The sequence below is a fragment of the Parus major genome, chromosome 20 (genome assembly GCF_001522545.3).
Source record: "Parus major isolate Abel chromosome 20, Parus_major1.1, whole genome shotgun sequence".
Classification (NCBI taxonomy): Eukaryota; Metazoa; Chordata; class Aves; order Passeriformes; family Paridae; genus Parus; species Parus major.
The window spans coordinates 9,740,802-9,754,359 of record NC_031788.1 but is presented as its reverse complement, the minus strand read 5'-3'; the positions used below and the strand labels follow the sequence as shown (position 1 = coordinate 9,754,359).

General features: G+C 43.9%; 1 protein-coding gene across 1 annotated transcript; it reads right to left on the bottom strand.

The window, feature by feature from the left end:
- Window positions 1–922: 922 nt before the first annotated feature.
- CABLES2 (Cdk5 and Abl enzyme substrate 2) lies at window positions 923–13,058 on the bottom strand. Its single transcript, XM_033519183.1, has 10 exons — window positions 13,045–13,058; window positions 10,599–10,724; window positions 10,314–10,406; window positions 9,487–9,564; window positions 7,932–8,040; window positions 7,209–7,374; window positions 6,412–6,515; window positions 5,913–6,019; window positions 4,412–4,616; window positions 923–3,991 (listed from the first exon to the last, which is right to left on the bottom strand). The coding sequence occupies exons 1-10, from the start codon at window positions 13,056–13,058 to the stop codon at window positions 3,851–3,853; spliced, it is 1,143 nt and encodes a 380-aa protein (XP_033375074.1). The 3' UTR covers window positions 923–3,850.
- Between the last annotated feature and the right edge of the window lie 500 nt (window positions 13,059–13,558).

Below are 13,558 nucleotides of genomic sequence, written 5' to 3'. Positions count from 1 at the left end.
GCCCCGCTCCCACCGCTCCCGGCCCCGCCGCCATGGCTCCCACCGCTCCCGGCCCCGCTCCCACCGCTCCCGGCCCCGCCGCCATGGCTCCCACCTCGCGCGCGGCCGGGCGGAAAGGAAGGGGCAGGAGCGGACACGGAATTACGTCACAGCCCCCCGAGCGCTTCCTGCGCCACCTCGTGACGTCACGGGCCGGGCCATGGCGGCGGCCGCCCCGCAGCGCTCCCCGCCGGGCCGGGCCCGGCCGGGCCGGGTGTGCGGCTGAGGGAGCTTCCCTCCCCTTCTCAGGGGGTGCACACCGGAGCGGGACTCTCAGGTGACATGCCAAACGCACCTGGAGCGGCCCGTGGCACCTGCTGCAGGCGGGCTGGACTGGAGGATCTCCGGAGGTCCTTTCCATCCTGAACGCCTCAGTGGTTCCATGAGCAGAGCAGCCCCGAACCCTCACACACACCCCAGAGACCATTCCGAGCTGCTGGAGGGGGCCGGGGGAGGCCCCGGCCGAGATGAGGGGGCTGGAGCATCTCAGGAGGAGAGATGGAGGAGTGGGCCTGTTTATTCTGGAGAAGACTGAGAGGAGATCTCAATCCATTCAAGTATCTTTAAGGGGTGGCAGAAAATATTGCCAGACTCTTTTTTAGTGGTGCCCAGCAACTGGATAAGGGGAAATGGCCATAAACTAAAACACAAAGACCCCACGTGAACTAGAGAAATAATTTTCCATTAAAGGTGGCAGAGCACTGGAACAGCTGCCCAGGGACATGGAGGAGTCTCCATCTGTGGAGACATTTCAAACCCAGCCGGACACCTTCCTGTGTCACCTGCTCCAGGTGACCTGCCTTAGCAGCAGGGTCAGACAGGATAATCTCCAGAGGGCCCTTCCAACACCATCCAGTCTGTTATTCCAAAATGAGACACTCGGTTACAAACTGTGTACCAAAACAGGTTTTATTTCACAGCATCTTAATTTCACAGAAGAATAAAAACAACCAACCAAACAAACAAAACCCAAAACAGGCTACAACTCAGACTTTTAAATAATGGAATATGACAAAACTAGAAGGGTTTTTGTTTACAGGAAAGTGTACAGGCTCTTCTCAAGAGAGTTCTCCGTGCTGAACCACCCCAGCAGCACCTTCACAAAGCACCAGACCCCTCCTCGGTGTAAACCTGTTTCTCTTCAGAGCAAGAGGAGTTTGGCTGTGCAAACGTAAACCAGCAGGTCTGGGTCAGGCTTTGGGTCCCGAGCTGAGTTTGTGAACAGACAAGGTACTGATAGTCCTTTGCCACATGGTGGCAGCTTTTAGGTGAAAAGAGAGAGATTCCCACACAGGACTGCGAGCTGCGCTCTGGAAACGGGAAAAGCAGCGGGCAAAGCGCACGGAGGTGGGGGTGGATCCCTGCAGAAGGGCTGTTCCTGCACAGACACACGAGACACCCCGTGCACAAACCCCAGGCTCTGGGCAGCATCACCCCGAGCCCAAGCTCTGCCAGACGAGGCTGGCACAGCCCTCGCTGCCCTGCGTCATCCTTGGCCCGTGCTCCCCAACTCCAGTGTGTGCCCAAGCCAAGTTCTAGAGTAACTATTAGACAACATCCAGCTTTCTGTAATTTAATGCTCCTTTATCCCAGTTTGTTCTCCTGGAAGAAAACAAAAGCTTGCTGGTTTTATGACGTAAACCCACAGATTCTGGGAGTGTAATTACAGTCCAAATGGCCACTTGAACTAGACAAACTTCCACTGAATAGAGACTGCAAAGTGTTGCAAACCAAAGTGTGTTTTGTTCCTTTAGATGGTGAGAAAGGAAAGTTAATTTTGTTACAGAAAACTCTTTATACACTAAATAAAGGAGTTCCCAGAGAAAGACACGTTCAGATTTCATTCATGCTGATCAAGCTGTTCTGTCAGAAATTTCTTTGCTCTGTTGTACCTCTGTCCCCTCCACAATGCCTTGGGAAGTGGTGGACCACCTCTGCACCACTGTTTGCTAATTTGGAGGCTCATTACACACTAGATGTTTAGTACATCACTATTTCTGCATGCAAGGACAGTTATATTCAGTAGAAAGTTTAACTAGTACACAGTTTTTTAAACCTTTTGGAAGATAATTGGCAAGCTTATTGTCTAAGCTATTAGCTACCATCTCACTTCTGGAGACTGGAAAGTCCTTCTGTGTTAGAGAAATCACAAGCATATTAAATTTTCCACAAATAATTTGAAGCTACATACAGCTGAACACAGTTACAAAAGGTTTGATAGTCACTGTAATTATTATATATGAAAAATACACTTTGAGCCCCACTCAGAGAGGAAGTGGCTCCAGTAAAGTTTGCTGCAATTCTAATGAAGCCAAATTAGCTTCAGACAAAACACAGCTGAAGAGCAAAGGTTCAGCTTTGGTTTTGGCTACGACCAATATTTAATAGAAGGAACAGGAATTTACATTACTTTACATATTGGATAGCAAGTCCCTAACCTCAGCATGAGGTCTGGTAGTTTATGAGTCAAACTTTAATTACTTTCTCAGTTATAATAACCAAGTATCAGTTTTGTTCCTTGCAAACAGACCCAGTAACTTGTATCATAATATTGCTTCAGAAAATAAACCCAAGAGCCAATACCACAGAAGGTTCCAGGTATAATCAAGAATTCATTCCCAACCTGGATACTGTAAAAAGAAAGGAAGGAATAGCCAAGGGGCAGAGAAGTTATTTGAGCTCTGTGTATGCACTAGAGAGCTGCTGGGCACCAGCCAGTAGTGGCTGCTCAGATGTGCAAGAAATGCCAGTTTTATGAGGACCATCACAGTGATGCAATGCTTGGAAGAACAGAGAGTAAAAAAAGTAGCATTTTAAATACCGAGCATGCTTTGTTTCATTGGCTTCGGCTGGCAGCAGTAACTCCACTGGCTTCATATTTGCTCAGATAAGACCATCTATAATACAGTCATCCTAAAAAAGGTGCTTATTTCGGGCTACTGAACAGTGAAACAAATAAAGCCTCTAAATGATACATTTGACAGCAAATTGCTCTTAGTCAAGTGCTCATCTTCCACTCAATTGAATTAGGATGGCAATCACTTCCCAGCTACCTCACTCAATGTGTGGTACTTCATGACAGGTTTTCAAACCACTTTTCCTTCTAAAGTAAAATGTATATTTTTAAGGTATTTATAGTAAATAAATTGAAATGGAGTAATTTCAGTCTTGCTACTTATAGATCATAGAATAGATGCCCTGTATATTATTAGTGCAGATATACTGGAATTGTTTTCCTTGTTTGCAAGGCCAATGCAGGTAAAGAATAAATGGCTATACAAATTCAGGATTCCCCACTAAATAACAGAACTAACTTAAAAAGCACTGGTACCAGACCAGCCAGATTTAGGCACATCTTTAAAAAAATAAAGTATGCATTTCATTAATGTAAAAATGTGAGAAGGTTCTTAGAAACATCTGAACTTTATGGTGCACTGGAATGGAAGTGATGTTCCTTCAGTTTCAAGGAATACAATAAAGGCTTAAAACAAAACAAAAGAAAAAGAACCAATACCATAGTATTCTTCATAGGGAAGAACAGTTTTCATAAAACCAGGAAGATAAATAAAGATTAATAAGCAGCCATGACAGCTGACTGGTGAATATTTGTGCTTTAAATGTCCAAAAGAAAATAAAAGTTCAGTAACTCTTCTCGTACCATCCCCCAGATCTGGCATCTGTGTCCACAGACCTTGACAGTTCCCAACACCCTGCAGCCTTCCCAACGAGCTGGAGCCAGTGGCACCTCCAGCAGCAGCATCCCGGGATGGGCTCCCAGCACGGCTGCATGCCGCCTGGGACGGAGCTTTGGTTAAGACTGTTGTGTGAGCCGTCTGTAATGAGGTAAAACTTGGTTCTCAGGGAGATACAGAGCCAGTTCCAAAGCTACGAGGACGGTGAATTCGAAACCGATGAGATCCCTTCTGTTGAATCTGAATCTCTCTTCTAGTTTCTACGACAGTGGTAACAAAACCAAACAAAGGAGGGGAGAAGGGATTAGTTAATCCAGGTGATTTCAAAGCATTGTTAGATTAAGTCAGTGATGCACAGCCTGAGCTGTATCTTCAGAATCAAAACCAGCTTATCAGCTCAGCTGTGACACCCACACAACAGTGACTGCTTCTCTGGCAAACATATGCAAGTGCAAAAATAACTTTACTGTAGCATCAGTAAGACACTAGCCTGCACCAGGCAGATAGTTTTAATGAATTAAAAAAATAAAGCAAGGAAGAGCCCTAATGAGACATAAAACTGTCTGAAAGAGCTGGTCTTCCATGCAAGCACACGCCACTGAAAACCTTGCGTTTAATCTTTGCCTAAGAGCTAGGGAGGAGGTTCTGACAATAGCTGAAACAAGGCTCATAGCACTTACATCTATTAGGTGTTTAACTTCATGTTTCCTGAGGTCACTGCTGATCTTGGCTGCGAGCAGAACACAAGCACCAGCACACAGTTTGCGGTTCTGTTTGTTGAGTTTGCCTTGGAGGACAAGCTTCTCAAAGTAAACATAAGCCATGGAGACAGTCACCGGCTCCAGACTGCATTCCTCACTCAGGTTTCTCATCTCTCTCTTTAAACTGGAATAGGAGAAAAGACAACCCCCCAACCCGACATGACAGATTTTATTAAATGCTGTAGAAATACTGCAGCACAGCAACTCAGAGGAGCATATGGGCAAGACCCCTATTTGGAAAACCATCACAAGTATTATCCTGGAGTGGAAAAGCCCAGTCGGCAGCAAACTGGTGCTGATGCACAAACTGATTTCACCTGGCTGACAACATCCACTGTAGTAGAACAATTCCTCATCTGCCCATAAACATCAGAGTTTAGCTGCCTCACTGACACACAGGCTACTGCTGTAGGATTCCTTCTGGGCTCCTAAACTGGTTTGTGATTCATATCATAAGAGTGAACCACTGTGACCTACAGAAAACCACATCAGAACCCTGCAGATATCAGCAGCTGCTGCATAGAGACCGGTCTAGTACACACCTCGTGTAAGAGCCTGTGTGAGGTGAAGGCAGCCTTGCTTTCCACACTTCCCACACAGCCAGACCTTCACCTCAGCATTTAGACAAGCTTGGAGTGTGGATGGCAGCCCTGAGAGGAACCATCCACACTGTGCCTACATGATCCCTGCATGAGCACACTGCTCTGAACTGCTGCAAAGAGGAGCATGCAGGACTCAGAACAGACTGCCCAAGCAAACCTTCCCCTGGAGCTGAGCTACACCTGGCCCTGGTGACTCAGCAGAATTGTGTTTAAGCTGGCTATTTCAACAGGCCCTGACTGCATTAACACCCTGTAACACCAGGAAGATTACAGCTCTCTGAAGGTGGAGCAGTGCATCTTGCTGAGGACCGACCAGATGCATTTACTCAAGGATGAGAAATTGTGTTTGGCCTCCACAAAAATCTTTTCTTTACCAAGTTTTCCCAGATCTAACACTCTTTATCCTACAATCTTGTTAGAGTCTGTGGTCATCAGTGAGTCTGGTAATTGAAAGGCAAAAATAGCCAGAGGGCCCAGAAAGCCAATCCAGTTGGAGTGGGATTGCAATGCAGCCAAGCAATCAGGTTACAAGTGTTTGTTTCAAAGCTAATGCTACTCCACTGTTAATTGGCTCCTAGTGTCAGTACACCACGGTTGGTGAAACAAAACCCTTGAGGTGGAACTTTGAAAACCAACTGTTACCCTTTCTCAGCATCCTAAACATTCCAGTACAGGGTTGTCATCCTACAGTCAGCTCAACTGACAACAGGAGATTAGTGTTTAATCATATATGCTATTAATAGATTTAGTATTTGCTCCATACAAGTGCAGCCTCAGAGTGTGGACAATGTTCTTGTTATTCAAGGCTTGTTTCTTACCTCCTAATTTTGCTCAGTGTCAACTTGATATGAGGAAACTTCTCTCTAAAGGTTTCATTCATATCCTTTTTAAGGTCTGAGGGTTTCACATACTCTATGACTGTAGTCTGAAATGCAAGAAGCAAAATTTATCATTAGTCTTGTAAACAGGACTGACAGGCAAACTCTTCCAAGAACACTAATGCAAAAGGAAACTTGAATTTTATTATTCACAATTTAACCTTTCTGAAATGTTCCAAAGCTGAATCCCAGCTATAGACAAAGTCTTTAAAAAACCAGTAAAAGAAATGGTTACAAGAAGTAAATGATAACATGAAGACATGTGTCAGGTTGGCCCTCGACAAGCTCACTGTACAAACTCAACTGTTTGTATTTTTCCTGATCAATTATTAGGAAAGCCACTTTTTTTTTCCTAGAGGAATTTTTTTTCTTCAAAAACCTTTTTATAGGAGGTTCTGTCAGGGAGTCTCTCCTCTGTTCAGATATACCAGTCACTCACCATGTAAGAGGCAAAGATGAGAACACGTTTATGTTTTCCACAGGGCCACTGAGGATCATCCAGAAGATCTGGATCATACTCTGCAGCTTCTCCAGCTTCGCTTCCTGAGGGAATGAGGAAAGCACATTCGATCACCACATAAAGAGCTTTAAATTCCCTGTTTCCTCAAAAAAATATTCAAATAGCAAATGTTAAGTGTTGGCAGATCTCACAGTACAGGCAAATTGCAGCTACAGGCACATGTTTGCATTTCATAATGCACCAGTCACAAATTAGAATGATTAAATAAACCACACACACTCTTTCTCCACCACACACACACCACGCCTGACACACCATTTTGGATTTAGTGCAAATTGAGTTTGCACCTCCAAATATACCCAGACTGAAGTCTTTTGCCTGTAGTCTAACAGACAGCAGAGTTGTCAGGTTTGCTCTTTTACACAAGAGAAGGGATTCTTGGCACAAACTCTGGCTTATGCATTGTTCCTGTGCTAGAAGGCAAGGAGAACAACCTGGGTCCACGTACACCAGGCGTTTCTTGGTAATACAAAACTTTACATTCCCAAGGAAAAGTTTTCTGCCTCCTGAATGGCATAAGCAGACCTAGGCTAGATAGATGGAGAAAGTAAGGAGTTTGTGAAAGTCTCAGTCCTAAAAGCTCATCATTTGCACTGCACTAACGAGCTGCAGCACCTCCATCCCAGTAACACACCGACCACCTGCAGTTTTCTCAACAAATCTCTGCCTTTTCTGCTGTGTGCATGAGTGATGACAGAGCTGGCTCCTGTCCTTACCAATGTCTGTCCCTGCTGGTATCGTTTTTGCTGTCACAGGTTTGTATCTTGATCCAGGAAGACTCCGGGGAGCACTGGCTCGACACGGGGGAGCAGCACCGTAGGCGTCAGCTTTGCGAACAACCAGAGCATTGGTCGGGTACAAGAATTTTGCATAGGACACAACCTGAAAGAAGAGAAAGTGTTAGTGGTTATTGGGGGAAATTTACTGAAAAGCCTATTTACAGACATCTAGGATTTTCCAATCAGATTCCCCTGGAATCTGGATTTGGGAGTGGGGACCTTGGAACCGTGAGACAGGAGGAAGGGAAATTTGGATGAGGTGTGCCTTGTTTCCACAACTTTAAAATGAAGTGATGCTGAAGATTTGGTGTGATGGCAAAGAAAAGGCGAGAATCGTGGGTAAAATTCTGGCATATAAATTTAACTAAAGCAGTATGAATTTCATCCATATTTCTATCAAAACTTCACTCACATGTCGCCTCAGATAGCAAAGTCAACTCAGCTCTCCAGAAACAGAGGCAGAAGTGATCACAAGCTTCAGCAGCCTCCTCAAAATGCTTCAGAAGAAGCATTATCACAAGCCACAATTTCAAACTATGGGTCTAAAAATTCCACTGCTCTGAAAAGCCACAGCTCTCACAGAATGGATAGCAAAGCACTGCATAAATTGATTTGTCACAGCATAAATTGGTCCCAGGGTGAAAAAAGAAATGTCCTTACCTTGCCATCAGCACCCAGCTCTACTCCTTCCAGTCCAAGCACCATCTCAGTAGATACTGAAACTCCCCCAGAAGGATGTCGCTGTTTCTGTCCTTCCATTTTCAGATCACTAAATGCAGGTAAGAAAGAGAACTATCACAAAATGCAAGCCCAGCTTCCCACAGTAAACACCAACCAACACCACCAGGTCAGAGCTCTCCTGTGTGGAAACAAGCCAACCCCTCAATGCCACCTCCACGACAGCATCAGTTTTTACTGCTTTTTTCAAAATGTGGAGATGTTCATTAACCAAAGAATCAGACTTCATTTCAGCTTAACACTAATCTACCAATCTACCTATTGGAAATAAACTGTTTTTAATATGATCTTTCTGCACAAGACCACACCATTCTCAACCCTCTAATGCTCAAACACCTAACAGAAAACATGATTTACATTACTTGTTTTCCAGGATTAGAAACCTGCCTTTCAAGTGCAATTTTGCAACCCCTGTGCAGACAAGCTCAAGTTAAGAATGAAGCTGCAGATCTCTGTGTCAATGATAGCAGCTCATGGCTTTGTCACCAATATTCCAATACAAAAAAGCAGTTTTCAAGTGAAGAACTACCTTGCCAGCTTGCAACCAGAACAGCACAGTGCTCAAAAGTGCTCTGAAATAGCTCCAGTGACCTTGCTGCCTTTCTATTATGTGGGAGAATTTTTTCCCATCAACTATTTTTATGGCATGTATTTGCATACAATACAATTCCCACCACTAAGCATCCGTTTCCTTTGTCCATAAGTTAGGGACAGGACAGAAGTGACAACACAATTGTTTTGCCAGAACAGAATTAGTGTTTTCTATGGTATATTTGTAGATAACAGACCTTCACAGAATGGACTTAAACTTCACAAGGGACTGAAGAAAGATGCAGGGAAATCCAGTTTGTGGGTTTTGTTTCTCAAAAATGATCATACCCACAGTTGTAAACAAAAAACAATAAAACAAACACTAAAAGCAGTGTGAATCAGTCCAAACTGTTTCTGCTTTTCTTAGGCTGCAAACAGTGACATTCACGGCTTAAAGCTGAGAAACAGAAGAGCATCTTTACCTTATTTAGGTGTGAATTCACTATAAAACCTTGAGGATCTCCACTGAAGGCAGCAGCACCCTTCCCTGAAACTCCCTGCACTTTTTTGCTGACACCATTGTTTGTGGCTCTAAAGACAGTTGATTTCTGACCACTTTAGGAGTACACAAGACCTACACAGCAGCCAATCACATTAACTGTTCAAAGTTGATTTCAGAGATTTCACAGGGCTGGAGTGCTTTAAAATGTGAATAAAACACTGGAAGAAAAGTCTGCCTTTTCCACTATTTTTCTCTTGGAGTTTGAATGAACAGTTTGACACTGGTAGTGTCTGGTTTTACTGCTCTGACAGCAAACTCTTGTCCTTGAATGGTTAAATAGGTTCACTTGCTTCAGAACAGGAGACCCACACCAACCACACTCATTTCAGAAGATCTTTTGAAACAACAGAGCAGACATTTCACAAAGCAGTTGAGGAGACTCACCTGATCCGTAACCCCTCCCCGTAAGGTAGGATAGAAAACGCCACGCACAGTGTTCGTTTAGCACAGATTAACACAATCCTGTAAGCAGATGGGGAAAGATCAGGATATGAATTAAGATCCAGAAGTTACAAAGCAGCTTTTTATGGGATGTTAACAAAAGGCTCTTCTTATCTTGCTCTGCAAGTCATGGATACTGCTGTGGATTTAATGTTTTCAGAAAGCAGCAGAAGAGCAGAGGTTTCATGCTCAGCCTGCAGGTCCTTGGGGCTCTCTGTCAAATCCCAGTGTTCAGGACCTGCCATCACCTTGGGAGCTCCCCAAAGGAGATCCTAGTCCTTTAACATATATCTGTATTTATGTAATTTTTACATAAACCCTGTGAAAAGATGTAGATAATATTCTACATTTAGATGAAACCTCACACTTCTATTAATAATAAACATGAATGCAGCCTCCCTTTCTCTTCTGCTCAGCAACCATGAACCAAGAATTTGGCTAAACAAAGTCATCCTCCTTAAATCCTCCTCAACTCTGACCTCTCTGTGTGCCTGAGATAAGGAAAGGGTGAGAAATAAGAAATGTGAGAGAAGAAAAGAGAGAATGATTTAACCTCCTCAGAGTAGGATGGCAGAATCATCAGTGCATTGCTGCAAATGTAGCAGATATGAGCACCTACCCCTTTTGATAGAAGACTGGATAAAACTAACTAGGCCCTAAGCCTTCTAATCCTCTGATTCTCACAGATACTAAATGTCTTACTGTGTGGAACAGGGGGCTGTTTCTTATTGCACACAAGTACAGAGGGAACCTCGATCTCCACACGTTACCTGCTGTTCTTGGTGTCATACTGCCTCATGTTCTTGATGAAGTGCATCTTCTTCAAACTTTTGTGTCTTGGAGACCCAGATATATGCTTGGTTCTGCAATGATAAAAAGAAAAACAAACAAAAAAGCCAAATCTGTTAAGTGTTCTGAGAAAAATTCATGTCAGTTGTATGATCAGATGGCAGCAACAGCATGCAGGACCTCAGATATTGGCGTGGAAGAGGGTGGAGGGAGGAGAGGACTGCATGCAACGAGTTGAGGTTAATGCTGCTTTTGAAAAGAAGTACCTTCGTACACTGGCATATTCCACTATGTCTTCTAAAAAGTCTAGAGAGCAGCGCTGGGAGATAAAACGCCTTCTGCAAAATGTACAACACCACGAAGAGTGAACAGCATTAGTCCATGGCCTCCAGCTTTATGAACTGCAACAGATCTATGAGCTCTTAGGATGCATGGCAGGTTTTCTGGATTTTTGTTTTGTTGCAAGAGTGCTTAATTAAGAGTTTAAAATTTCTTAAAAGGCCAAGAACTTGTCTCCCCCTCTAGGACCCTTGAAATACATTTTTATACCAACTTCATCAACAAGACCATTCATTATCTGCCACACAGAAGAACACCTACCTATAAGCTAAACAGCTAAAAAAGCTTCCAAATACTCATTTAAAATCTGACAAAAATGTCACAAAAAGATGCCCGCATCAAGGCAGGGGAATAAATAATTTTATATCAATTTAAGTTCAGATACTTTATGATGACCAAAGATCTGTGTGCATTCTCCATTCAGAACAGCTGTCTCCAGCTGCAGGAGTCAGCAGACTGAGAGTCTGTGACTGCAGCTCAATAAAACTGACAGATCTCTCTGAGAAACAATAGACAGGGTTATTAGAGGAAGCAAAAAGTATTTGGTGCCCATGTGAAGTCCCAGAATGGAAGATGCAAGAATAATAGTAGGGCTCATGTGAGTTAGTGTAACAGTAATAGGATATTACGTTCAAGCAAAAGAAAACAGACTTTGCCAAAATAAGATACATTACTATTGTCCAAGTCAAGTCTTTCTTTGATGGTAGAGATTGACAAATGAATTGTGCAACTCTGACTGCAATTTCCATAGGAACAATGCACTCCATCAGCAAAATGCTGACACTACAACTATCAGAGTCCACATTTTCTGCTTTTGTTTAAGCATGCATTGTGCTACGCTTTTAGCACAAGCCATGTGTGTTCCAGTCCAAGGCTTTCTTCCCAACTGACACAGGAACCCAACTAGTGGGCAGTGCTGCCATGGAAGTCAATGTAGAAGCAGCACATGGACAAAAGCTGCAGGACTCTGGTTTGACAAGATCAGCTTCTAGCAAAAAAAAATAAAAATCAAACCTCGAGCTGCAGCAGAGCAGACTCTCAGCTGCAATGTTCAGGCACTTTTAAAATGAAGTGAAGCTCAGAACTCAAACAGGTAGGAGGATGAAAAATTAGTGCCCCTTTCTGCAGACACAAGGGAGGCAAACCCTCCCACAGGACTAACACCTTCAGTATTGCTAGAGACTGCCTCCTACAAATCCACAAGGTGCAACTGGAGAACATTCCTGGCACAGCTTCAACACCCTCCACCAGCACTTCAGTTTTAAAATTATTACTTGTCTGCTGCTTTTCAGCAAGAATGGCATAGGTATGTTTAACACTTTAACATTTACATGGTTCTGCAGTCTAATCTGGCATCGAAAATTCAATAAAAAACCCTTCATGAAATGAGGAAGTCACTGCAAACCTCCTGGCTCTAATGCAGTTGGTAACATCCACAGTCTTCCTCCCCTCCTGGGGAGACCTGGCTGCATGGAGACAGAAAGACGCCGTGTATGGCAAGCAGAGGAAAAACACAGCTAATGCCAGTGGGCACTGGTACAACAAAAGCACATAGTTCTGTAAAAGGATGCTTGATGTGAGTAACAGGATGGATTGGGAGAGCCATGGCTAGATCCTCACTCCTAACTGCACAGTGGAGACTCATCCAGGGCGTTACACCTTCTGAATCCCCCCTTGTTTTCTCAGTAACAGGGACAAGAGTGACAAACACCTGAACTGAAAGCAGATCTGGAAGTAAAGCCCTGCTCAGTGAAGGGAAGATCCCACCCCTTGACTCAGAACCACAATGACTCATCCCCACTCTGCCAACAGGAAACTTCATTTTTAGCTACACTTGTAAATAATTTCTGCCCTCAGTGAAGCTGTCACCTTGGAGGAATCCCTGACGCTGAGCCAGACACTCTCCCTCCAATCTCAAAACGGGGTGTATGTGAAGAATTCTCACGAATCCAGAGCACCTGAAACAGTTTGTAGGCCCAAACCAACATTTTACAGCAAGCCAGCACCCTCAACGTGTTCTGAGAGAGTCACTAATGCAGTACTTGGAGAACACAGCAAAATTTGACATTTTTTGAGTAGCCTGCACTTATATAAAAGCACACACACATATATTTGCTTTAGTTTGAGTGCTCTTCTCATGCAGCAACTCACACTTGCACAACAGGCTGCACAGGGTCACTCCAGTGACTCCTAACTTTGATGACAAAAAAATGTCAATCACATATCCTGTGCTAAGCAGCTTCACCTAGGATAACACTTCTTGCTATGATCCATGGAATTTGAAGGATTTTAAGTGGTTTATACAGTGTGTTTGTTGCTGAAAGCAACCCAAATGCTAATACCAACATCTCTACATATGCTGAGTTACATTACGCATCCTTACCCATGTGTGACCTGGCAAATAGAAACTGAAATACCCAATATTAAAATGTTCATGGGTTCCATGGAGCAGGCTATAATTCCAACAGAAAGTTCAAACATGCCTGTCTGCCAGCACCAGCCATTGCTCTGACAAGTTATAGAGGGTCTGGGTGCTTGTACGTCCCTGACCAGGAGCTCATTTCTGGGCACTTCCCAGACTTTTATTTCAGGTGCCAATAAAGGCCAAAGCAGGACACTCCCAGACCATTAAAAACAGCAACTGTGTTTACAGAGCCAGCACCTCAAGGGGAGCCATCAAGAGCGAAAACACACAGAGCACATGCCCCGAGATAAGGGGCTATCAAGTAGAGGAATTTTGGATTACGCCGTGGCTCGTTATCTCCATGTGCACACACGGGCTGACACAATCCAACACCGCTGCCAAATCTCCAAACCAGCTAAACACACACTTACAAAAAGCCCACACAAACCCCTTGTGTCCAGGAAAAAACCCAACAAATTATCT

Bases quoted from the DNA above. Each gene is read 5' to 3' on its own strand.
- CABLES2 (XM_033519183.1), bottom strand. The intron at 7,375-7,931 runs GTAAGGACATTT...CTCTTCTTTCAG, and splicing joins AGCTGGGTGCTGATGGCAAG to GTTGTGTCCTATGCAAAATT. The intron at 6,516-7,208 runs GTAAGGACAGGA...TCATTCCCTCAG, and splicing joins ACCAGCAGGGACAGACATTG to GAAGCGAAGCTGGAGAAGCT.